The following is a 24600-nucleotide window of genomic DNA, read 5'->3' on the forward strand; positions in this document are numbered from 1 at the left end:
CATGTGATAATCTCTTAGTTTTTTATACAAACTAAAAACATGTCTAATTTTTCAGGCTACTGTTGAGTCTTGGGTCAAAGAAAAGATGCCGAAGAAGTCTGGAAGGTGGTGGTTTTGGCGCAAGAGAGAAAGCATGACTAAACAGGTGACTGAGACCTATTGTGATTTTTTTTTTTTTTTTTCTCTTAACTGTTAAAAGATGAAAAAATTGTAATTTGTCAGAAGTGCCTCAGAACACAGCTTATATAGCTCAATGTTGCTGAGGGTTGCAGTAGCTGTAGCTGCATCTGTTTAGCCTCAAATCTGCATCATTATCTGGTGTTACTAGTTGCTTCAACAAAATTTATTGTATTCGGCTGTTACACATTATTCTTACAATTCTTCCTTGTAAGCCATAAGCATGTTAAACTAGCAGTGCTCAATTTCTGGCACACAGAGTTTTGTTTCCTGAAATATGTGAAAAGCTTTAGTGGATAATTTTGTCGTAAGCATCCTTTTGTTAAATAATTTATAGAAATTATTATGTAGAATGAGTGATTCTGAGACTTAGTATTAGTTCATGTAGTATTTTGGTAACTGTTTTTCACTTGGATGGGTTTAAAATGCTTAAAATGTCAATATGTTCTTTGTTACCATGTCACCTTAGATACCAGAAGCAAAAGAGGGGAAAACTGAGACGCAAAGAGCAAATGAACTGCCAGCAACTATAAAAGAGCAAGTTAACAGTAGGTGTGTTCCTGTCTGAAGACTTATTTTGTGGACTGAATAGTGCCTTTTTTCCCTTTTTTTTCTTTTCTTTTTCTTTTTTTGAATGAAGAGTTCAGTAGTAATGTGCTGTGGGAAGAAACATTTTCCTGTAAGCTACTGAAGAGGAACCAGATGTGTATAGCAAACAATTCAGCAAAATAATGTGGCAGCAAACATTGTAGGAACTACAAATACACTACAATTATTTCCTAAATCCTATTGTGTTTACTTCTTAAATCATAACATAACTGACAGAACAAACACATACCAGATAACCTTTATCAATAGGCCACTGCTCTGTAAATACAGTGATACTGTTTCTGATGTACCTTGTAATGTGTTTTTTTCTTTTTTGAAGGCCTAATATTGTATGAATAAATTAAACCATGTGTAATTTTTTGTAACATTAAATAATTGAAACAATAAAATAGTATTAATCACAGTGCACATGTTGCCCAAGTTGTGGTAGACAGCTATTAGTGCTTAGCACAAAACTCTCCCATTCTAGGGTATTTATTATTCATACTCATATTCTCCCATGATTTTGCAAAGATACTTGTACGTGTTGGTGTCTTAAAGATTTAAAGAGCTAAATATATTGTGATTTAATACTTCAGAGAAACTATATGCAGCTTTTAATCTTGAAATCTCTAATGAGCAGGAAAATACTGTGAATAACCTTGAAAGGTGAGCTACTCCACTAACTTACCACCCACAGTTTAAATGACGTAGTAACTGAGGCAGCTTTTTTAAAAAACAAAGCACTGTTACCCATTCAGTGTCCCTTTTCATCTGCAATTTACCTAATTCATCAGCACAGTATTAGTGACCACTTGCCAATGTGTCTTTACTAAACCATCATGTGTGGAGCCAGCTGGCAATAGTCATGTTTAGAGCTCCACCAGTACTGGCATTCCAAGTCTTACTTGCTTATTTGGCATGTACTGGCTTTATCTGGGCATTCACTAGACCATGGACTTCCTTAATCTGTGCTATCAGGTAGTAGCAAATCTTCAACATAAGCAGAAGTTATTCTGGCATAAGAATTTTATTCTATTAAAGAAGGATTTTATGTAGTTTACATTTATTCTGGTTGATGTCATGTTAGGCCTCCAGAGGATGATTCTTCTAGTGATGAAGCATCCCAGGAGCTGAAGGAATCCCTGAAAATGGATTCTGCCCCAGCAGAGCATCCACCCCATGGGAATGTTACATCTTATAAGAAGTCACTTAGACTGTCTTCGGACCAAATAGTAAGTGACATACCTGTCCTGTGCATAGGATGCTTCATAATACTTTAAAAAAATTCTTTTAAAAAGGAATTTAGAGTGTATTTCTATGAAAGGGTAGGCAGCTGCAGGGAATTTTTGATAATGTTTTTTTCTGTTGTTTTTTTTTAAGAATCTGTTTGGATTAAAAAATAGTAATTTCTTATGAAGTTCTAAAATCAGATTTCTATATTAAGGTGTTGCCAAAAAAGTGACATTGTTTGCTTCTGCAGTTTGGATGTCCTGAGAGCTGCACATTTGTGCAAGAACATACATTTAAATTGGTGTGCAGTTTATTTACTGTGGTCTAACTTACAAGTTAGTTCTGCTGGAGTCTAAATGTATGATTTTCATCAAGGAAGAATTTTGAGGAAAGCATCCACTAAGTAGAAAATTCTGTTGTATCCTATGGCCATCTGGGAGTTCAGTTTGATAAGTGCTGCAATTCTACTCTAATAGCAAGAATTAAAGTGTAGAGGGAGAAATACTTGCTGCTGAAGGCAGATACAAGAACTGTGGACATACACATGTACCCAGACTGCAACAGACTTTGCCAGCAAAACTGTGCCAGTGTTAAACCATGGTTCACTTTTTGAAGAGTTAATCAAAATAGACAAGGAATAGCATATGACCCATTTTGTGCAGCTCATTTATGACTCTGAAATCATAAAATAAAAATTTTAGAGGGAGGGCAACTTATGTTTTCAATTATTTTTATTTATTCTACTATTCTATTTGCCTGTTTATTCTAGGCAAAATTGAAGCTTAGAGATGGCCCTAATGATGTTGTGTTTAGTATTACAACCCAGTATCAAGGGACTTGCCGTTGTGCTGGAACAATATACCTCTGGAACTGGAATGATAAAATCATAATATCAGACATTGATGGAACAATAACCAAGTAAGTATCTTAGGGTACTTTTTTTCATTTCTTCAGTTTTTTTAATCTTGCTTTTTTGATCCTGTACTGCTTTTCAAAACAAGGTAAAGAAACCTTATTTAAGACGACTATTAAAGGATGTTCATTAACAATTGAAAAAAACTTCTTGGTTTGATTTCATGTTGTACTTGCCTTCAAAGCAAATTAGAAAGTGTCTTTTAAAAGAATAATGCCAAGGTGATAACATTTACCATGTGACTGTTTCCTCTTTTAGACTTCTCCAGGTTTAGCAGCCATAGGTTAACTTGGAAACTGACTTCTGTTGTGTGATCCCTCTAATTGTTTTGTCTGGAGTAGTTACTAATTCTGTTTTTAAATAGTTAGGACCTTCTACACAAATATTTCTATAAATCCTCTTTATAAATTGTATGTTCATTAGTGGTTGTCTTTAACAAAACTCATACACTACATGTCAGGTACCTTTGATTCTCTTTTTAGGTCTGATGCTTTGGGACATATCCTCCCTCAGTTTGGCAAGGACTGGACTCATCAGGGCATTGCAAAACTCTATCATTCCATAAATGAGTGAGTATGTAATCTATGAAACAATTAGGTTTTTCTGGAATATGGGAATTAATGTACAGGTAATCAGATAGTTATTTAAAATTATGCAGTTTATTAAAATTTATTGGTTGAAATGCTGGGAAGTGAGCTACTTCTGTCATACACAAATGAAACTTAAGTTCTTTCCACAGATGTATACCTTTACAGGAATGCAAGCCACCACTTCTACTAGTTCCCTTCTCAGACATTTTGTTCTGCATTTTAGCTTTTAAAAACTTGATGTAATATTTTCATGAATACAAAAAAAACATAATAGAAATAAGTTCAAACATGCACATCTGTGTTCCACCAACTGAGGTTGGTCCCAAAGCCTTTCAGCAATACAATATACAGCATAAAGTTAAAACTAAATAGTGTCTTTCCAATGCCTAAGTGTTTATTGGTTTAATGGGTTTGCTCCCAAAGCCAGGTGAATGTTCCATAGGTTAGGTTTTACGTCCTGGAACAACTTGCTACTGGCACAAAGCATAGGTTGATGTCCACAGCCAAGGTTGCTGTCACTTTGTTGCATTCCCAACAAAAGCCTATGTAGTTCAGTAGAACAGTGGAAAAGTAATTCAGCAAATTGGCAATTTCTCCTTCCCCTCTCTGGGTTAGTCAAACGAATGTGTTCACGTTGTGATCTGCAAGGACCTGCAGAGGCAGCTCATGTACCTTCCCCCTTGCAGCTACAGTGAGGGGTTTGCTTTGTTCAAAAGTGTTATAAACCACACCCTTATAAATGTACTGTTCATCTAAGAGGTACATTGCCCTATAATATTTATGTCCCGTAACTTAGGGCAGAATAAATCTACATACTTCCTTACCTTTCTGATGTGGTCCTTTGTCTGGCAGACTTTTTTCAAAACCACAATGATGCCAGAAATAATACTTGCTTACTGAGGACAATCAGGGAACAATCAGCTGTTTGAAACTTCAGGATTTACTTAAAATAATCAACTTTTGCCTTTGTTTTTTAGTGGTCTTTCTTTCCACGAAAATATTTGGGGTCTTAGAATCTACCATTGGCCTTTGTGTGATTCATGGGAGATAACATGGATGTTTTTGTTTTGTTGGGTTTTGTTTGGGTGGCTTGGGGTCTTTTTTGTTTATTCAGTGCATAATAGAAGAGTAGTTTTGGAATTGTTTGCCAAATTGAATCAAGTCTTTGAAAATGCACATAAACACTCAAGCCTTTTGTGCATGCAGTAACTGTATACAAATCTGTATAACAGATGAACATACAAAGTCTGCAGGAAGAATTTAGGGGCTTAATGAATGCTTGTTGTTACCCATCCTTCATTCTGCACTGCAAGTCCTGCCAACAACCTGAAAAAGACAGGCGATCTGGCACCCATTATTTTATGATGCAGATAATTTAAATAATTGCTGTCATCCTACAGCTGGGCTGAAAGAAACTGAATAAAACCAATGTGGCACTTATTTAAACACAGTCTAGTCCATCTAATTGTGTCATCTGAGTATTACCATCCCTATTCTGTTCCCACTTCCTGTTTCCCAGTTTTGATTGTCATGTATTTAAACTGCTACTTGCCTTGCAGATTCTTTTAACAATAGAAAAGTCTTGTTCTTGTGTGTGTGCAGAGCTCTGCAATAATTAAATCCCTAAACTGGTGCCTCTGTATATTGCTCTAATTGTGTACTTATCTTTGCAAAGAAACTTCAGCAGGAATATGAACTAAGTCAGTAATTTTTTTCTAGAAATGGCTACAAGTTCTTGTACTGTTCTGCCCGTGCTATTGGGATGGCAGATATCACCAGAGGATACCTGCACTGGGTGAATGACAAAGGAACAATTCTACCCAGGGGCCCTCTCATGTTGTCCCCCAGCAGTTTGTTTTCTGCCTTTCATAGGTAAGCATGTGGGATTTTTTATATCAGTTCCCTCCCCATTTCAGAGAAGGAAGCAGATTAAATATATTTGGAATTACAGCTACAACCAAACGTTCTGCTCTGGACTAGATGTGCTGCTGAGACTTGATGTCCCTCTAGCGATCATTTAAAAACTGTTTTGTCTGAATTCCACTTGTGTTCTGTTCACTGAACTTGTGTTCCTGTGGGCATGTTAGAAGTGGCTACAAAATACAGCACATCAGTTCTAGAAGAGCTCATTTTCCATTCTCTTTATTCATCTAGTCCATTAGGTTTTGTTTATGTCACTACACTTTTGTCTTTTCACATATACCTGCAAGTTTTGCAGTGCAGTGCTACTACACAACGTACAGAGAAAAGAAGAAAAAACAGGGGAGTATAGGCTGTAATGTGAAATGATCTTGTGATGTTGGGAGTGCTCCATATACAACTACTTAAAAACAGTATGGAGTTTAGGTATGGTCCAATTCAGTTGATCTTTTGGACCAGCAATAGTCTACCTGTTCTTGATGGGAGGAGTTCATAATGAAAAAGTGTTTGGGGTTTTTGTTTGTTTGTTTGTGAAAGGGGGTTTTGTTTATTATGGGTTTGTTTGGAATTTTTGTTTTTTATTTTGTCATGGATAGCAATGACAGCAACTTTCATTATGATGATGGTACACTTCTGTCAGACAGGAGTTGTAACAAGGTTGCGTGTACTTGACTAGATCTTCTGATTCAGATAGCTACAAAAAAGCAGTTCACAAACTGCATTCAAAACTGGGAATTTCATCCATTTGTAGTTAGCCGGTGCACAGTATTCACCTGGTTCTTTTTACTGTGGGTGTTGGAAAAGAGGGAATGTTTGATTGTTTCTTGTGTTCTTGGACAGCTACTTGCCACTGTCTGTATCACTACCAGTGCTAGCAACAGGAAACAATGGGAATATAAATATAAGAAAAATGGGGGAAGGAGGATACCTTCTATCAAATCATAATTTAGAATTTGACTGTTGAAATTTTATTTTAGGGAAGTGATAGAAAAGAAGCCTGAAAAGTTCAAAATCGAATGTTTGAACGATATCAAGAATTTGTTTGCTCCCAGTAAACAGCCTTTCTATGCTGCTTTTGGAAACAGGCCCAATGTAAGTGCCCCTTTCTAACTGAAGGTTTAAAATGCATGTAATTGTGAAGCAAAACAAACAGGTTTTCATTTTTGTGTTTATGAAAATTTGAATATGGAAATGGGACACTGCTGCTTTTATGGGTTTGATCAGGAAAAGCCACTGTCAGATACCTTAAATAGAAGTTGCTACAATTGCTTATGTGAGAAAGGTTAAAGATTTATTAAATGTGCCACCTTTCCAAATTCTTTTTAAGCAGTTTTGGCTGCTTTATGACCTAAGAGCATTAATTCAGTGCTTCACGGTCTTGAATCCCTTTTCCAGTCGTATGGTTCCTGTATTTTCTCTGCAGCTCAGTGCTTCTGTGATTGAGTGAGAAAAAGAGGGGTATTGTAAGGAGAATATTGTCACAAGGAGTGGTGGTGTGTGGTTTAGACTTTGTGCATGTTTGTTGTCCTAGGCTTGGGAACAGGAGTTAAGTGTTTGGGGGCAAGGGAATTATTTTGTTATTTTGTGTGTGTGTGTATTTTGGGGGTGTTTTGGTTTTTTTGCTGTTGTTTGGGAACTTTCTTTTAAGTGGCAGTTTTACTGTAGCCTTTTTGGATCAGGTTATCTCATTCTTTCAATAAATCACTCATTAGATCACATTCAGTGAGAAAATGTTGAAGCATGTATTCGTGTTGGTGCTTTTTACAGGATGTATATGCCTACATGCAAGTGGGAGTTCCAGACTGCAGAATATTTACTGTGAATCCAAAGGGTGAACTGATCCAAGAACAGACTAAGGGAAACAAATCCTCGTAAGACCATTTTTGTTATTTCAGCTAAAGAAAGTGTTTAGGAATGAGATTACAAAATAGTTGCATCTATAACAGTGATCTACTACTACATATGACATGTGCAAAACCTTATTTACCAGGGACTTACAGCTTTTGATACTTGACTGAAACTTACCAAAATGAAAACTAGCAAAATAGAATTAAAAATTGCCGTCAGTGGTAGTGGGGCCTTATTTGACTGTAACTTTCTGGTCTAGACTTCTAAAGCTCCTTTTTGGCTACAAGCTAACTGAAAAGTTACTAGACTGTTAAATAATAGTTTTTTCTTCTTCTTTAATACAGGTATTACAGACTAAGTGAGCTCGTGGAATATGTGTTCCCACTGATTAACAAAGAACAGAATTCTGCATTTCCGTGCCCAGAATTCAGCTCTTTTTGCTACTGGAGAGAGCCTCTTCCTGACCTTAACATGGATGACCTGGCCTGAAAAGTACTTCTCAGCAGGAGATGGAATTTCATACTCAGCTACTCAACGTCAGTTTAAATGTGAAGAACTTTCTTCATGAAGATGCTAATTTATATATTGGTACCGTAAGTCTTACTATAGAAATGACTTTAATTTCATTGGTTTAAAACAAAGAAAATGCAAAGCTACTGTCTATTTTTTGGGGGTGGTGGATTTTTGTGTTTGTTTGTTTATTGTTTGTTATTATATATCTGTTCTAAGGCACTTGAGATTGGCCTGTCATTGATGGTCATGGTACCCAAGTGCTTCAGGGCAACTAAATGCTGAAGTAAAATATGACTTTGCATTTTCATCAATACAGACCTTATTGTAAACATAGATTTTTTTTTTTTTAAGTTGTCTTAAATATATTTTCTAAAATGAAGCCAAAAAGTGTATGGAGACTGCCAAATAGAATGTTAGACCTGTTGATGAAAAACATGGTTTAATGTTCAGATGGGCAATTAGGCCATTTTTGAAAGGAGCCAGAGCCTAAGACCACTGTGCTCTTTCTCAGCTAGAATACAGAAAATGTATAGACCTTACTAGCCTGACAGATTCTGAAGACATAAAATTCCTCTTTAAATGTAAATATGCCTTTTGTTACATGTACAAGACTGGGCTTGTACAAATCACACTCAAACTAACTCTGCTTATTACTTTTTTTTTTACACACAATGTTTAAACTATTTCACAAGCTTGTTAAAATGAAAGTTGTCTTCAGATACTTGTATGGCTTTTGTTGTTTTCAGGCTGTGCTGTGTCATGTTAAATTTCCATCAAGAGAAATCTTGGAACATTTCTGTAAGAGTTGAGGAACTGGCATTTTTATTTCCTTTTTCAGCACAGAGATAATGCATATGTGTGTGTATGCTGTGTAGGCCAGTAAAATGTATGTACAGATTATATTCAGGGAATTGTAATACTAAAAAAAATTACGTATTTAATTTTTTAATTGTCTACTGCAGGTCTTTCCAGAGTTCTGTATTGCAGGTTTTCAGTAGCTGGAAGAAAACAGAACTCAGTAGTGAGATTCCAGCTGTGAGAATGGTTAAATGCTGCAGAGCAGAATAAAACTTTTTTTTTCCTTTTTTTTTTCTTTTCTTTTTTTAATATTTTTTTGAGTTTTGGGTTATTCTCAAACATCATGCTGGTCATTCCTCGGGTTCCAATCAGAGCCTGTGAACAAATTACATTCCAATTCTGGTGTTTATCAGCTATAAAAGCAGCTAACTGTTCTTTCTCCAAAAGTACTTGAAGGCAAAGGTGGCTGCTTTTTAAGCTGAATTAGTGTATTTAACTTCTTTTGGACAAAGCTATGGTGAGAATGTATCATTCCACCAGCCCAGAGGGCTTAAGGACTACAGTAATTTAAACATCATTTAAGCACCAGTCCTGGGCTTCCTGGGAGGAGTCTTTCCTGTCACTCACTCCTGAAGCAAGTTCCTGGGGCCATCTATTAAAGATCCTTCCGGGGCAACATCCAGAATTCCCACAGACTCTGGGGCAAGTTCTTCCCTGTACAGCACTCTCGGTGGGAGCAAGGGGAGAGCAAGTGCCCTTTGGAAGGCATCTGTATGGAGCCCACAGGGCTGCTGCTCTCGGCCCTTCTGCTTCAGCTCACCTGAGCTGCACGCAGGAAAGGAGCTCACTCACTTTTACTACCTGCAAAAGAGTACATTTAGAGGATTTTATGCCCCTCCAGGAGTATTTTTTTCTCCATTTTCAGATTGAGAGTCTTAACCCACAGTTCTGATGTAACACCAGCGAACTCTGAGCTCCTTGGTGTGTGGAGCATTAAGTCACTATATAAATGAATTACTTTTTTTCCCATTATAAAATTCTAGTGTTTTCTTGTATTTATAAAACATTGGATAAGTAGTGGAGGTAGGCAAAATCAACCTGGAATGTCTTTCAGAGCAGGAGAAGGAGAGTGGGATAAAAAAAGATACTTACTTGTCACGGTGTGTCATGCATGTCAGTGAATTGAAAGGCATCCTCGTTTTTGGACTGTGAGAACAATACTTTCCTTGGTTCTTGGTCACCAGTCTACTCAGTGTTTAAGTGGATTTCACAGGATTCAACTCAAAAGGATACTTTACAGCTTTTTTTTTTGCATTTTTTAATGTCAAAAGCTTTCAAACATCATTCCATGTATTTTTCTTTTCCCTTTTCTTACCTTTTATTCCATATATTTCATTAGAGACTAAAATTTTCATGATCACCAAGTGCTTTGAATATCAATGTGATTTGAGCTTTTAAGTCACTTAAATACTTTAAAATGAATAAATAAGAATCCAACATAATAAAGTATTTTAATTACAAAATAAAATATTCTATCTAAAGATTCTATTTTGCATAAAGGGAGTGAAGCAGCCTTTCCTAAAACAGTCCTTTTGTGGATGTCAAAATTTTCTTTACCATGCTTAAGTCTACTCTTGGTAGCCCTGGTATTACACAGCTTTTCTAAAAATAAAAGCACTTCATGAAACTATGATGAGTTCCCAAATAGGACAGCTTGTTACCAAGGTTTGGCTGTACCTTTTTGGTTAATGTATTTTTTTCACTTGTTTTATTTATTTTTCTTCAACTCCCTTCATCTTTTCAGACTGTCGTAAAGATAAGCTCTGGATTTCAAGGTGGGGACTTGAGTAAATGAGAAGCATGGAAAAATAGTATCGGGTGTATCTCCAAATACATGTACTTTCAGCTGGTATGAATGTGGGGGTTGTGTGAGTGTAGAGAGCTCCTCATTCTGCTAATACATCATTTTGCATTGTAGGAATGTCCAAAAGGTTGCTTAATTAAAAAATTTGATTTTTTTTTTCTCTGTAACAGCTACAGTTTGATATTTGTTTTTTGATAAAATGTAAATGTTGAGTCTTTCTGATACGAGTAGGGCAGGGAGTTTGGTTTTTCTAAATCTGGCTTGTATTTGAAGCTTTTCAGATTGTTTGTTAACCCTGTTTAGGGACAGAATATGGGGCCTGTCATTGCATACTTATGTCCTTGGGGCTGCTGGGCACTTTACTGACTCTAGAGCAGACATCTCGTTGCTATCGAACTGTAGGCTTGTGCTGCAATATTAATGTGGAGTGGGGTAATAAGAATTATGCATCAGCCTGTCCTTTGTTACCTTAGTGGAGAGAAGTGGCCTGAAACTAATGTTTGAGAACAAGTTGTGCTATTCTGATGTAAAATTAGCGCAAGCTACATCATTCTTTCTGTGAAAGAGGAACTTCTAAGTGTGCCTGGCTGTGGGCACACACACACCCCTGTTCAGACTGTGTTGTTGAAGATGCAGATCCTCTTAGCGTTGGAACCCTTCAAAGGCTGAGTCAATTACACCTGTCTGGGAGTAAATAAGGAACATTGCAATTCAAAACTTGTTAGTGACTTGGACATTGCCCATTTCTATAATGATTTAAAGATCAGCAGTTTAAAGGGTACGCATTTCTGGATTTGATTTTTTTTTTTTTTTTTTTTACTATACCAAGCATGTTTGTACTTCAAAAGATTGGGCTTTGATTTCCAACAGTATACAGTTGCATGTGCAATCTTGGCTCATGTCTCCTTAGCTTTCTGTCATCAGTATATGCCTTCCAAGACCCTTTTGTTTCTTTTCAACTGGAAAAGTTTTAACACTTGTGTCAACTCCTGAAGTTATGGAACTTCTGAAGCAAACTCTGAATCCGTTTATAATAAACACAAAAGAGATGAGATTTCATGTTAATATTTCATGCAAGTCTTCTAGAAAATCCTGTCATATTAATGAGTTGTTTAAATGACTGTAATGCAAATTCCTAATGAAACATCACAGATAGATAGTGAATTTGAGATGCCTTTAAAGTGTCACTTTTGCCTGAAGAAATTTTAGTTTCCAGAGTTAAAATTTGCTAAATAGAATGGAATTGTTTGGGACTTTTTTTACAGTGTTAATTACTTCCAGATGAAAGTTAAAATGTTGGTTTATTTTGAGGGTGGGAAAACTCTCTTCAGTCATTTGTTTCATTTTTATCTTGAAGATGTGGAATATTTGATTGTTAAGCAACCCAATCACTAATAAGGTAGTGTGTTTAAAATGTCAAATCTGTGATCATACCAATACAGTGGTTTTTGTTAAGACTGGACTGTCTTGGGTACAGCAACCCACACTTCAGTGCAATGTTTATCGGTGTTCAGAACAATGTTATCACAATAAAAACAGACTTAAAGTGAAATTTCTCTTTACCTTGTTTTTGGTAATTCCTTTATTGTATTACTGAGTGAGTAAATGCGGGACTGTTAAAATTGTATTTATGTTTAACATGGAATTCAAGTTGGTCTTCTAAGAACTACAATGTATTTGCTTTCTTTCACACTTGATTTACTTCTTTTCAGAGTATTTATACAGCTGATAAAAAATTGCTGTCATCAAGCTTAACTTGTGTGCCAGTGCCAATACTGGGTTACAACTGTAGTGAAAAGCAAACATGCACTTGGTAATATAGAATATCAGGTAACAAGCCAGACCTGGGAATGCACAAACTGTCTTGAAGAAAATGTTGTAACTGCAGTTTGAGCTCTTGCAAATCTGTCCTAATTTGGAGTTTTATCCTATTTCTATCAATGTTAACTTTTCCTTTTCAAGGCAAAAGAGTATTGTCTTCCACAGCAGTTGTTAAATGGTTTGAGGCCAATATTGTGAGGCTGTCTTGGAAAGGGGCCTCAAGCTTTCCGTAGAAGTTGATTTTCCTAGTCTCTTGCTGCTCTTGGTAAATGCAACCAACCAACTAGCAGCCTACGTAGAAAATGTGAATGTTCAGTCACATTGTGACAGGTTTGTGTGAAAAGGTCAGTGATGCTGTGCCTTTTTGTCCTGTGGTGTTACTGCTGGAGTTTTATCACCTCCTGCATTCCTGCCTGGTTTTCCCCATGACTGCTCACACACTGCGCTTGCTCCTCACTGCCCATCTTCCAAACCTGGGTCTCTCTGCTTCCTTGCTGCAATGAGTGACTTTGCCAGTGCAAGCAAGAGAAGGGTGGCATGTCCTGTGTATGCCAAATGTTTGGATGTGTTGCAAAAACGTTGCTGAGCTGGCATTGTTTCTCCTGTGTCCGTCTTACTCTAATGCACTGCTACTGGGCTGATCTTGTTCTTGGTGGGTAGATTTTTCTCTCTTGGAGCAACTGGCTTAGATATGTGAAGAACATAATCACAGTTTCCAGGAATGGGCACTTTGCTCTCTGCAGGACACTGGTCCTGGAGTTAGTTCATGCAGTTGGGGCACCTGCACCCTGCTCTGTTTTGGTGGGAAGTATATGTACACTCCCACTTGTTTCCAGCTGAGCTCTCGTGCCAGTGGTGAGCTGAGCAGGGAGTAAGCTCAGCAGGGTTGTCTGGGCAAATGTCCCATGTGCTGTGCAGCTTCAGAGCTTTGGAGGTTTCACTGTTGGGCAAAGCAAGGGTTTGTCAGGGTTTTCTGCCTGACTGGGGTGGCACTTCTGTGCAACGTGTTTCCTAAGCAGGATGATACTTGCTGCTTTTCCTCCTTTCCCTTGCCTTAAATTAAACCCACAGTGGTGTTTCTGTCCCCCTCAAGAGCTGGTACATCTCACGTTTTCTTCCTGGTCATGTCTTTCAGCCAACCTTTCTCTGCCTAGTTAATTAATCTTCCTGCCTTGCTGGTCTCTAATCGTTATGCTCCCCACCTCTGATGGTAGCTCCTGTGTACATGCTCTAGTGAGAATAAGCAGCAGCCTGAACTGCTCAGCCTGGAGCTGGCTGAAGGGCAGGGCTCAGAGGGTTGTGGCCAAAGGGACTCCTAGTGGCTGGCGATGGGTGACCAGTGGTCCTCCTCAGGGCTCAATTCTAGGGCCAGTTCTGCTCAATGTAGTTATTGATGGTCTGGATGCAGCAGTCAAATGCACCATTTGCCAGTTTGCTGATGATACCAAACTGGGAGGTGCTGCTCACTCTTGAGGGACAAGGCCTTGCAGAGAGATGTAGGTAGATTGGAGCTTTGGGCACCTCTGCTCTGCAATGCTGTCATGGTTCAGGAATGGTATTCCCCAATTTCACGTTCCCACTGAAATACCCCAGACCACCAAGCTGTTCTTACCCCACTCCAGCTCCCCCTTCCCCTGTGGAGGGTTGGAGATGAGAACTGGAGGCACACAGAGCTAAAGATCACAGGTTCAGGTAAGAACAATTTACTAGAAACAGCAATGAAGTAAAAACAGGAACAGTAACAACAGCAAAATGAACAGCAGGAGTGTACAATTCACATGCAATTGCTCACCCCTGCTGCAAAAAATTAACCCTGTCCCAGACAGAACCAGGACAAATGCAAAGGCAGGTGATTAGTAAAGACGAACAAACAAACAATAATAAAATCCAAACAACCAGCAACCCCCAGAAATCCCCAAACCAAAGTGTTTATAGAATCTCTTGTGTGTAAGACAGCTCAGTGCACTCCCCACATGGCACTGGACATTTCATTTTCCCTGGAACCCACCCTGGATTCCCCATGCTCTTTAACTTCAAGCTGCTTCGATACACCACAAAGAGGGGTGTCCTGCCAGGGCCATGGGAATGGCTGGCTGCCCAATCTCTCAGTCACTGGGAGGATGGATAGAGGGGAATGCAGCCCTGGGGTGGTCTGTGCAGCTGCTCAGCACTCAGGAGCAGAGACAGCCCTTGCTCCATCTGCTTGTGGAGCAGGCACAGACCCGCTGCAGCAGTGGCAGGCTCAGCCCTGCAGATGCCAGGTCCCGAGCCTTTGGGCTCTGCCACTGCCATGCTGGGGGAGCAGAGGGGCCATCTCAGGATCCCCAAGCCTGTCAGTGTTTAAGAGGCATTTGGACAATGCCCTTGACAACATTCTTTAGCTTTTGTCCAGCCCTGGACAGGTCAGGCACTTGGAGTAGGTGGTTGTTGTAGGTCCTTGCAACTGAAATAGTTATTTTCAGTGATCAGGGCAGTGACTGAGCAACTAAGATGGACAAGAACTGAGTTGGCAGAACTTCTCTGTACTACAAAGCATATGTAAAAGTGCTGGACAGTGAATAAACATTTAAAATACACATGCAAGCTTGACTGAGAAGCCAGAAACTGCGGTTCTAAAGGCGGTGGAGAAGAGAGCAAAAATTTTGGCTTACAGTGCAGCTCTACTTCCTGGAAAGCAAAAGAGCATTGAGGCATTACACAAGAGGTAGGCTTTATTTGGACATATTTGCAGTTGTTTTTCTGTCACAGAGTTTTCTTCGTGTTCCTGGATATTACTCTCTCTCCCCATGTGAGATTATTTACATATATATATGTGTGTGAATGTATGTATAGACATGCACACCTAAAGCATTCTTTGAAATGCACTGTTCTTTTTGCTGAAAAACCTTAGTAATGTTCCTTTTTTCACAATCAAGACAGCAAAATAAATGCCAAAACCTGCTTATGCAGTAACATGTTACAAGGTGTTCTTTGAAGTCTCCCGTGTACAAAGAATTGGCAGAGCTGCTGTTCTGCATCTCAGGTCTGGAGGGTACATTTCAAAAATGTAGTGTTGGCTGGAGCACAAGTTTGTCTTGTGATGACAGGAGACTGCCCCCAGGTATTCCTAGTAGCTTGATGATTTGAACTCTGCCATTGTTTGGGAGCAACCAGCAGCCAACCTGTAGCTGCTGAGCTAGTCTCAGTGGAGTGCATATTCCTCCCATCTCCAAGCTGAGACTGTAAATGCATTTCTAGTTTTAGTGGAAGAGATCCATAACCACCACTGGGCTGCAATACAAGGATTTACCTAATCAGCAGATAACAATCATTTCCAAATGCAGGCTGTATTCTCAAGAAACAGTTCAATCCTGATTAGAATCTCCTGATTGCCATCAGGAGGCCCTTTACATTGCATTCCCAGCGCATTTTAAAGCTGCATGGGGTTGTGATGGGCATGTTGTTTCAAGTTGCTTTCCTATGCTTTTCACCTACAGCTTTCTTGGCTATTTGTATTTTTTCTTGTTAGGCCAGTTGGCTTCACCAAACCAACTACTCTCAGTGACACTGCACAAAGTTGCTGCAACTAATTTGGTGTAAACTGAAAGGAAATGTGATAGAATACCATAGAAAATCCTCATTGCTTTGAGTGTTCTCAATGTGGACAGTAGAAACATCTTCGCTGTCTCAGAAGTCTTAATAGCAAATTAATGAGGTAGAGTTTTTTACACTTTTTGCAGTGAAAATTGTCATTCCTGCTTTACTGCAGTCTTTCCTGGGGACATGACTGATTTATATGTCACATTGTGGCTGTAGGATACGCTTGCCACGTTTGGCCAGAGCTGAGTCTCTCTGGTTGTCAGCATGCTGGCTTGGCTTCAGATGTTCTGCTGCTAATGCCCTGCCGCTGGGAATTCACCTGCCTCACCAGTGATGCTGCCCTGGGGACTCACCTGGTTTTGGTATTTGCAGTCCCTGAGGAACCACAGTGCCTCATGCCTGGCTGAGGGACTGTCAGACATTTATCTGCCTGTACAGCTTCACCTGGTAGGGTTTGGTTTTCATCCTGTTTTGATGTCAAATTGGAGCACCTGGCCCAACAGATACTGTATTGTCTAATAGTCCTGCAATTCTCATATAATGCCTTACTAAACTACCTACAAAGCAGGTCTAAAAGGCAGCACTGTGATCTATGAAAGTGGCAGCAGTCCTGTCTTAGAGCTCCCACCCACTGGGGTTTTTTTAAGGCATTCTCAGTTAACAGATGCTTGTGGATGTTCCTGGATGTGGCAGTCAAATCATGAACCCACAGTGAGAAATGTTCCTTTCAGTGCAGGTATTTCTGCGCTCTGCTGCTGATTCTCACCAGATGTAAATGCTCTGTCAGCTCAGGGTATTCTGGAGCAGGGCTCTTGCTCCTTCCTTTGAAGCTGGGCTGTTCTGTGTGGAGTCAACCCTTGTCAGGCCTATGAATAGATTTGTGTTTGAGTCTCTTCCAGCTGCTACATTGTTAATATTATATCCAAGCACTGCCTGGAGCAAAGACAAACTCAGGTTCTATCCTCCCTTTCCCTCTTCATGGGCTACATCCCTGTGGTCTTCCCGGGTGGGTGAATATTCCACCCTGTATGCTCCAGGAAAATAACCTCATTAGGAGGAACTGAGCCACCTACCCTGATTACAGCAATTACTAATGAAGTGCAAATTAAGGGTCGAGTCTCCCTCAACAAAGGCAGGAACCTAAGTTAGAGATTCCTCATAAAAGGTCATAGCTTTGGCCACCCACGCTGCTGGAGATGAATGGGGAGCTATGCTTGAAGGCTCTAAAGGTGTCCTCAAAATAAATTGCTGGGATTGCACCCTGCTGTGACACAGTTTAGGGAATGCTCTATTGCAGCGTACAAATACCAGTTACGCTGCATTATGAGGGCTTAAACCATCCCAGCATGGCACCAGCAGATCCTGGGTCTAAAGGGAAACTTTCTGGCAGAAGATGGCTCTGTCCCATTTGCAGAACTGGGCTTGTGAAGATTTATGGGCTGGATTTAGAAATCTCCTGGAGCAGTTAGGTAATAAATGATTGATACAACTTTCGCAACTCTTAGCACTAAACTTGCACTGCTGATTCTTAAATATTTCTCACTTGGAGGGAAGTGGAACAAAAAGGTGTTTGCCAGCTAGGTCTCCCTAAGCACTCAGTTCATTTTGTTTGTTTCCATGAGTCATTTTTAGAACAGGCAACAATAATCTTGAGTCACACATAGTCTGGACCCAACTTCTTAGAGAACACAGCTTTCTTGAGGAGAGTGAAAAATATCCTGAAAGGAAAAGTGCTTCTCTGGCTTTTCTACATAACAAGAAATTATGGTTTTGTTTTTTTTTTTTTTAAGCATATTATATGCTTGGCTTTTGAAAACACAGAAAACAACCCTTCCTATCTGCCCCTACAATTCTGAGACTTAGAAATGCATGAGACAGAAAGGACAAAAGAAAGCTAAGCCCCCCTTAAACAAGCATGCAGTTGCTGACTGCAGGAAAATGCACAAGTCCAGAAAAACATGCAAGGAAATGAGACGGAGGTGGCTCCTTTTATCAGGCTCTGAAGTGCAAGTTCACTGTACATCTTTGGCTACTGACTAACAGCTGCTCTGACAGAAACAGCCTTCCTGCTACAAATACAGCCAGCCCTAGCTTCTGCTTATCTCTAACACCATCAGTTGTCAAAATCGGGTGCCAAGAGATCTTCCCAAACCAGGTGCTTTAAATCTCCACTCAAGGTTTCCTTCCTGTGCTCACAACTCCCCCAGTGCAACCCTAGCTGCACTAGGACTGACTCAGAGGTCCTCTGTGGACAGAACGTTTTTCTGCCTGCTTTTCTTAAAAACAGTTCAGCTTCCAGGATGTGATAGTTTGTTGTGGGAAGGCCCCATCTCATCGCCTGGAAACACAGTTATTAGGGGATATCTGTTCCAAAACTAAGTAACAAAAGCACAACTCTTAATGTGATCTCCTCGGAAGGGAAGGGCTTCAGCTAAATACACTGTGCTGCTTTTCTTCCCTCACCTAAAGGAATTGTTTGTTCTGAGGCTATAAACAGCTGTTCTGCATTTGTAATAAGGAAAATACACTGCACAAACCACTATGATAAATACAACTCTATGTGGCATGAACAGACTATTAGAAAGATCAGTCAATACAAAGAATATACAGGTGACAAATGTATGTACACGTGAAAAATGAATGTACAGTCCTACTCTCAGCAAAATATGGCTGGAATTTTTTTCAGCCACAAGTGATCATAGTGCTAACTCCTAAGAATCAAAGCATCATTTTTATTACCTCCACTGAGAAGTGGCTAGTATGAGAAATAAAACACTGCTGCCTCAAATGTATTTATCTGTTTAAGCTAAGAAAGCTTGCTTCATCCATATGAACAGATGCTGAGTGTTGAAACAAACCTTGCTCAAAAGCACCGATGCAGGAGGCTGTCACAATGACTCTGGCAGAGGGTTGGTTTGAGCATTTGACAATATTGACTAATAAAGACTATTTTCCTTTATCAACCATTTTTCCTCTGATTTGTCTGCTACAACACACCAAAGACAAAAACTTCCCTTTTAATGCAAGTACTGTTGGAGCGCCAGAAACAAACCCTGCAAAATTTTTTAAACTTTTCAAAGTCACCATTTTTCTAGCTAAGCAAAGATGACTCTGATTTTCCTGACCTGTTTAATTCATTTCCAGCAGTAAGCTTTAATCTCAAGAGCATCATGAATAACCAGTCATCTTTTTTACTCTATAGATAGACAATAACTGTTCTAAATCTTTCAGTAGTAGCAAATGCTCCTTACACTCACATCTGCCCAGTGAAAAGCAGAGGCAAGTTCCTCCCTGCACTGCTGCTTCCACCTGACTGCAATGAGTCACTCATCTTGTCTCCCAGTACTGTGTTTGGCCCTTAAAGGAAAAAAAGAAAACTGATGCAGATGAAAATCATTTTGTTTTGCACCACCATGGTTTGCAATTGCACTGAACAAATTGATTATGCCAACTCATATTATTAAATAATGCAAGGAACAAAAAGTCATCAACCATGTCCACTATAATTTCACTTTCTTGGCCCTGCTTTACTGAAAACATGAAAAGAGCTGACAACTGTAAACTTGAGTGAAGATGTAAACTTTGATACACTAGGCACAATTTGAAAACCTAGGGAAAAGATTGTGAAGACAATTTAATAGGGAATAGCAGGAGCACAGTGGAGAAGTATCTATTGAGAACATACTTGTTTAAACAGTTGTTCTGCTTGTACAGGTAAACAAGAGTTTGGGAAGGAGTTCATTTAGCTACAGAAACATGTCCTTTGTAGCTACCTCTAGAAACAAGGGGCATGGAAAAGGTTTCTGGATAGAATAACCCCATCACTGAAATCAAATATATAAACTGAATATATTAAAGCTTTGAAATTTATTACACTTAATTTCTTCTGAATATCTTACCCTTCTCCCCTTTTCATGGTAAACCTAAACATGAGAAATGGAAGGATAAAGGAGAACTCCACTAAACGTGGAGTACATTTCATCAGAGTCTGTGTAGGCCAGTTTGCCTCCCGTTACGACAACGTTTACTTCATCTCCCGCTTTGAGGTGAAGAACAAGGTGGAACGTCCCAGGACCACCACAGGTCTGTTTCCCTGAGTAGGGTTTGTGATACTCCAGCAGTTCCCTTCTGTAGCCAGCAGTGTGGAGCTGAGCCACGCTGGCGTTGGAGACAGACAGCACTGCTTCTACATACTCATCCCTCTCCGGGGCCAGCACGGCCGTGATCAGGTAGCGCCCTTCGTACGGTGACGTGAAAATGCCTGAAGGAAACACACAGAACAGGCTTACCAGAGTTATTCTGAATGGGGACTGAGCACAATGACAAACAAAGCCACATGGGTCACCCACTATTACATACAGGTAACTGCAACAAGGTCAGCCTGGTGACCAACTGACTGAAGCTGTGAAGGCAAAGGCACACCTAACAGCGCCGCAGTGCTTGAGAAGGAGGCAGCCCCCAGTTAGGGTCCTTGGGGAGGCAGAATGAGTCACTCCCTCTCCCTCCTCTCCCTCTCCCTCTCCCTCTCCCTCTCCCTCTCCTCCAGCAGACCCAGCCGCAGTGAAGTGGATTAGTAAGGAACCTCACCTACCTGGGCTCGCTGGCCTCAGGTGGGCTGAGGAGCACAAGCAGCTGTGCTGGCAGGGCACACATGGTGGTGAGCTGGGCCTCAGTAGCACTGGGCAGTCATGGAAAACCAGCCATGGCAAAGTGTGTGCCTGTCCCCATCCACAAGAAGATTTTACTCTCATGTGTCTGGTTTAGATGGACTTAATTGTTTGTTCAAGGTGCCAGCAAGGCCTGAGATAACATGGAACACTGGTAACCCATGCTACTGCCTGTCTAGCACCTCTGTGGGCCCATTCTTTGGCTGTTACCTGTGTTGGGGTTGTAATAGTCCCCGTCATTCACAAGCACTTTGTTGAAGTGAACCACACCGACATCGCTGGAGAAAGGCTTCTGTGTGAGGCCAGCAGAAAATGACACCAGAGAGGGCGTGGCAGCAGTGGCAGGTCCTGAAATGAGTAACAACATGAGTCTGAGTCACATCACCACGACAACACAGCCTTTTCCTTATGATGCTTTATAATCCAATGTCTCTGTTCCTGCACATACTCCACTTGGATTAACCCTGCCAAACTGAGGGATGCCAGAATTAGCAGAATACGTATTGCTGGCCCAGGCCCCAGGTGCCTCACCACAAAATTTACTGAGCACCATAAAGTTCCTGCCTTGGCCACAGTATTTTCTTTTTTTTTCCCCCCTTCTAAGAAAACAGTACGTGGCTTGTAAATGCTGGCAGTGGAAATCCTACCACCTTTCAATTCAACAATGCTTCTGCCAAAGACCTTCTTCAGGACTGAGGCTTCCTTTCAACATCTCCACTCTCCATGACTATTACAATGGCCAGAGGAGTGCCAAAGATTATAGCTCTTGCCAAGCTTTCCTTGTCATGTTGAGAAGGTGTGCACAGCTTAGATCTCCTACCTTCTCTGCCACAGCATAGTGAAAATGGCTATAAGAATATATAACACTTCAGTATTAATGCAAGGAGAACCTTTTTTCTCTCTCCAGTACTTCTCTTTTCGGGGACTTTTCACTGCACAATTTTTTCTTCTTTTCTGAGGAGTTCAAACAGACACTTTGGTATTTTATAGTGGCTATCCAGTTACAAGATAAATACTGCTGTTAGACTAAGTTGGATGAAATATAATTGGGACAATTAAGACAAATTTTTACTTTTAACAGACTGACTTAATGGCAGGTGTTCAGTGCTCAATCACTTATTAGTCCCATTCTAGCTATCTTCCCTTTAAACATTTTCCTTAAGGCAGTACACACTGCTAGAAGTAGTCAACTCTTGTTGCTTTGTCTGGGCAAGTAGCTCAATAATAAATGCTCTAAAGTTGTCCAGTGCTGCTGTTTCACCCTGTTCCTTCTGCCGTCCTTAAAATTAATATTTGGCCTCTCCCTGCCAATCAGAGAAGCCCATCAGCAACAAATGTTCAATTCATGAAAACATTGAATGTCCTGAACTGAAAGGGACCCACAATGATCATCTAAGTTCAACTCCTGACCCTGCACAGGACATCCCAAAAATCACACCATGTGCCTGAGGGCATTGTCCAAACACTTCTTGAACTCTGTCAGGCTTGGTGCTGTGACCACTTCCCTGGGGATCCCATTGCAGTGCCTGACCACCCTCTGGGTGAAAAGTCCAATCTGATTCAGATGATATTGCTTAAATTTTGAAGTATAAAAAGTCACAAAACTTAATTTAAAATGCGTATATACAAATGTTCTGCTATCCATTGCTTTTTCTGAGTAACTCAGGTGCAAAGGGTGTGTAGGAGGAGAAGGCAAAGGGGAAGACATGCCTGCAACTTCAGAATTGGCAAATAACTCTGTTGATTTCCCTCAGGGTCTGATAACAAGCTGCCTTATGTATATTTGGAAATCTTCTTATTCAGCATTTTTTCCTCATGCTCAGAATATAGACAGAAGCCCTTTTTCATTACTCCTACCTGCCAGTGCTCCTGCAGGTGCTCCTGTAAGCTAAAATGAGGTTATTGAAAGGAACAAAATTAATTGCAGGAAGTCTGCTTACTTAAACAGCTTCAGTAAAGCTCCACCACCATAACACAATGCTACTTACAGAAAGCTACTCTCAGCTTGCCTTGAGACTCAAATTAACTGAAAACACACCTCAGCTTGTTGGCTCACTCAAAAGGTTTCTATCCCCTGCCATCACACTGCACAAATGGAACAAACCATGTGTTGCCTGCTCAGAAATGCTGTCCTCTCCCTTTGGAGCAGCTACAGTCCTGTTTGGGTTGGTGTCATCTGAATAAGGGACTGACTCCTGCCCTGGCTCTCCATGGCTTCCTTCAAGGTTTTCCTTCACTAATTGCTAGAATAGTTGTTGTTATGCTGATGAAATTGCTTCAGATCTGCAGCCTAGTTTAGCACACCATAGGTATCTATTCAAAGGAGAAGTCTTAAACCTGTCTAAATACCCTGTAGATCAGTTCAGGGGTCAATATAAGGAATAAAGGTGCAGTGTGTCCATGCTCTCTTCCCCTCTTCCCAGCTCCTAGCCTGCTTGTGCCTATTTGAAGTTTTCACAATTCCTACCAACAGCTCAGCAGTGCTTTTGCAGAACTTTACAGAGCATTGCACCACCTTCTCTTACATGTCCCCTCTTGCAAACACTTTTCTCCATGCAAAGATCAAAGTTCAGCTCCTCGAGGGAAGGTCCAGGCTTGGACACTACTTTCATTTAAGCAATCAGCATTGTGGAGGTATAAACATTAAAAAAAAAATTAAAGCATTTAAAAGCTGTGAACCACAGGCACAGCTCTGATGAAGAAAGTGCTAGGCAGACAAGAAGTTTCACAAAAGATTCAACCACAGTTTTCCTCCCTCTTTTGGGGGAGGAAAAAGCTCTTTTAACTTCAGACACATTGAAGAAGGTTTCACTTGAGATATTATACATACACATAAGCAGGAGTAGGTATGTCTGTTCTTGGCAATCTAAGCTACACTAATGCATTCAAGGGAGTCAAAAAAACACAGAGAATGCATGGGTGGCCCTTGTTAGGTTACATCTACTTCCATCCATCTGCTAGTTGTGTTGCTGGTTCTCCACCTCTCTTTTGACTTCCAAGCACAGTTCATGCCTCCCACAGAGCCCAAGGGCCAAAAGGAGAAAAAAGAAAAAAACCATTAAGCAAAACAAAACAGCACACAGCATAGGCATTTGCTATCAATACAAAAGGAGAAAAAAATAACAGTGTGATGGTCCTGCTGACAACTGCTCAGCAACTGGAATGAGGATTCTTTAAGAACTGACACAGAATAGAGGCTGTAAGTTCGTAATTCAACAGAAGAGAGACTGTAAGTACATAATTCATTTGTCAGTAGGCACTTATGATTCCTTTGGATATAGCAGAAATATGGAGGAGTTGTCAGATTTCCTCTGACAAATGGTCAATACTACTAAATCTAAATAAGGGCAAAGTGTGTAATTTCAGTTAGAGCAAATGGGACAAAAATACAAGCAATTTATCACCTCCCTATTTTTTTTTAACTCTCCAATTTGACCCTATCATCTCATTTTCAGAAACATTCCTCCTGCCTATGGGTTGGCCATGCAGCACTGCACCACATTGATTTCCATGAGCCTGTGCTTAATGAAGCTGCTCTGTCACAGTGATTCTGATGTGGATGATAACTCAGCGTCTTAGGAAGACACACATACTTGTCTCCTGAATCTGTCAGTAACATTCTCTGTCTGCTCTTACAACTCCATCCTTTCACACTGCAGCAAGAGAAGATTTGCTCTAGCAGTTACCTACAGCTTCTTATACAAATATCCAACTCTTCCTGTATTAAAAAGGATTAAAAGGATGCACTCAGGTCCTGACACTCAACTCACCTTTGCTGTAAACTCCTTGCCTGTGAAAATAGAGCTACTATGTAATATTGTATCTTGCACTGTCTCATTGATACCTGTAAGTCCTTGAAGATCTTTACCTACAACTTCATACTGTGGGATGTATGCACATAGCTAAGGAATCTGAAAAAATCAAGAAATGTTTTGGTACTGAAAATATGCAAATCATGCCTCAGCATAGAAGAAAAGCATAAAAGTGGGCTACTTTAGTTCCAGGAGACAGAATTGGAGCCCTCAACTTCTTCCTGAGCAGTGCTTTTATGTAACAGAAGCTATTCAGAAACAGAAATTAAAGACAGTA

At 40.1% G+C, this 24600-nt stretch overlaps 2 protein-coding genes across 4 annotated transcripts in view; one reads left to right on the plus strand and one right to left on the minus strand.

Annotated features, from left to right (window-relative positions):
• The window catches only part of LPIN2 (lipin 2), a 43935-nt gene extending 31939 nt beyond the window's left edge, over positions 1 to 11996 (plus strand). For 2 of the 3 annotated variants that reach the window (XM_085052636.1, XM_085052634.1), the window contains exons 12-20: positions 56 to 145; positions 647 to 729; positions 1856 to 2000; positions 2768 to 2916; positions 3394 to 3480; positions 5221 to 5373; positions 6399 to 6513; positions 7189 to 7292; positions 7614 to 11996. In XM_085052636.1, the coding sequence (XP_084908762.1) occupies positions 56 to 145; positions 647 to 729; positions 1856 to 2000; positions 2768 to 2916; positions 3394 to 3480; positions 5221 to 5373; positions 6399 to 6513; positions 7189 to 7292; positions 7614 to 7758 (1071 nt within the window). In that variant the 3' untranslated portion in view covers positions 7759 to 11996. The remainder of the gene's footprint in view (positions 1 to 55; positions 146 to 646; positions 730 to 1855; positions 2001 to 2767; positions 2917 to 3393; positions 3481 to 5220; positions 5374 to 6398; positions 6514 to 7188; positions 7293 to 7613) is intronic. The other variant, XM_085052637.1, reaches the window with a different exon arrangement.
• Positions 11997 to 13952: 1956 nt separating this feature from the next.
• The window catches only part of EMILIN2 (elastin microfibril interfacer 2), a 37895-nt gene continuing 27247 nt past the window's right edge, over positions 13953 to 24600 (minus strand). Inside the window, exons 7-8 of the mRNA XM_085052633.1 lie at positions 20722 to 20859; positions 13953 to 20105 (exon numbers count right to left, since the gene is read on the minus strand). Coding sequence (XP_084908759.1) covers positions 19768 to 20105; positions 20722 to 20859 — 476 coding nt within the window. The 3' untranslated portion in view covers positions 13953 to 19767. The remainder of the gene's footprint in view (positions 20106 to 20721; positions 20860 to 24600) is intronic.

This window comes from Lichenostomus cassidix, chromosome 2 (assembly GCF_008360975.1).
Source record: "Lichenostomus cassidix isolate B80296 chromosome 2, HeHo_3.0, whole genome shotgun sequence".
NCBI lineage: Eukaryota > Metazoa > Chordata > Aves > Passeriformes > Meliphagidae > Lichenostomus > Lichenostomus cassidix.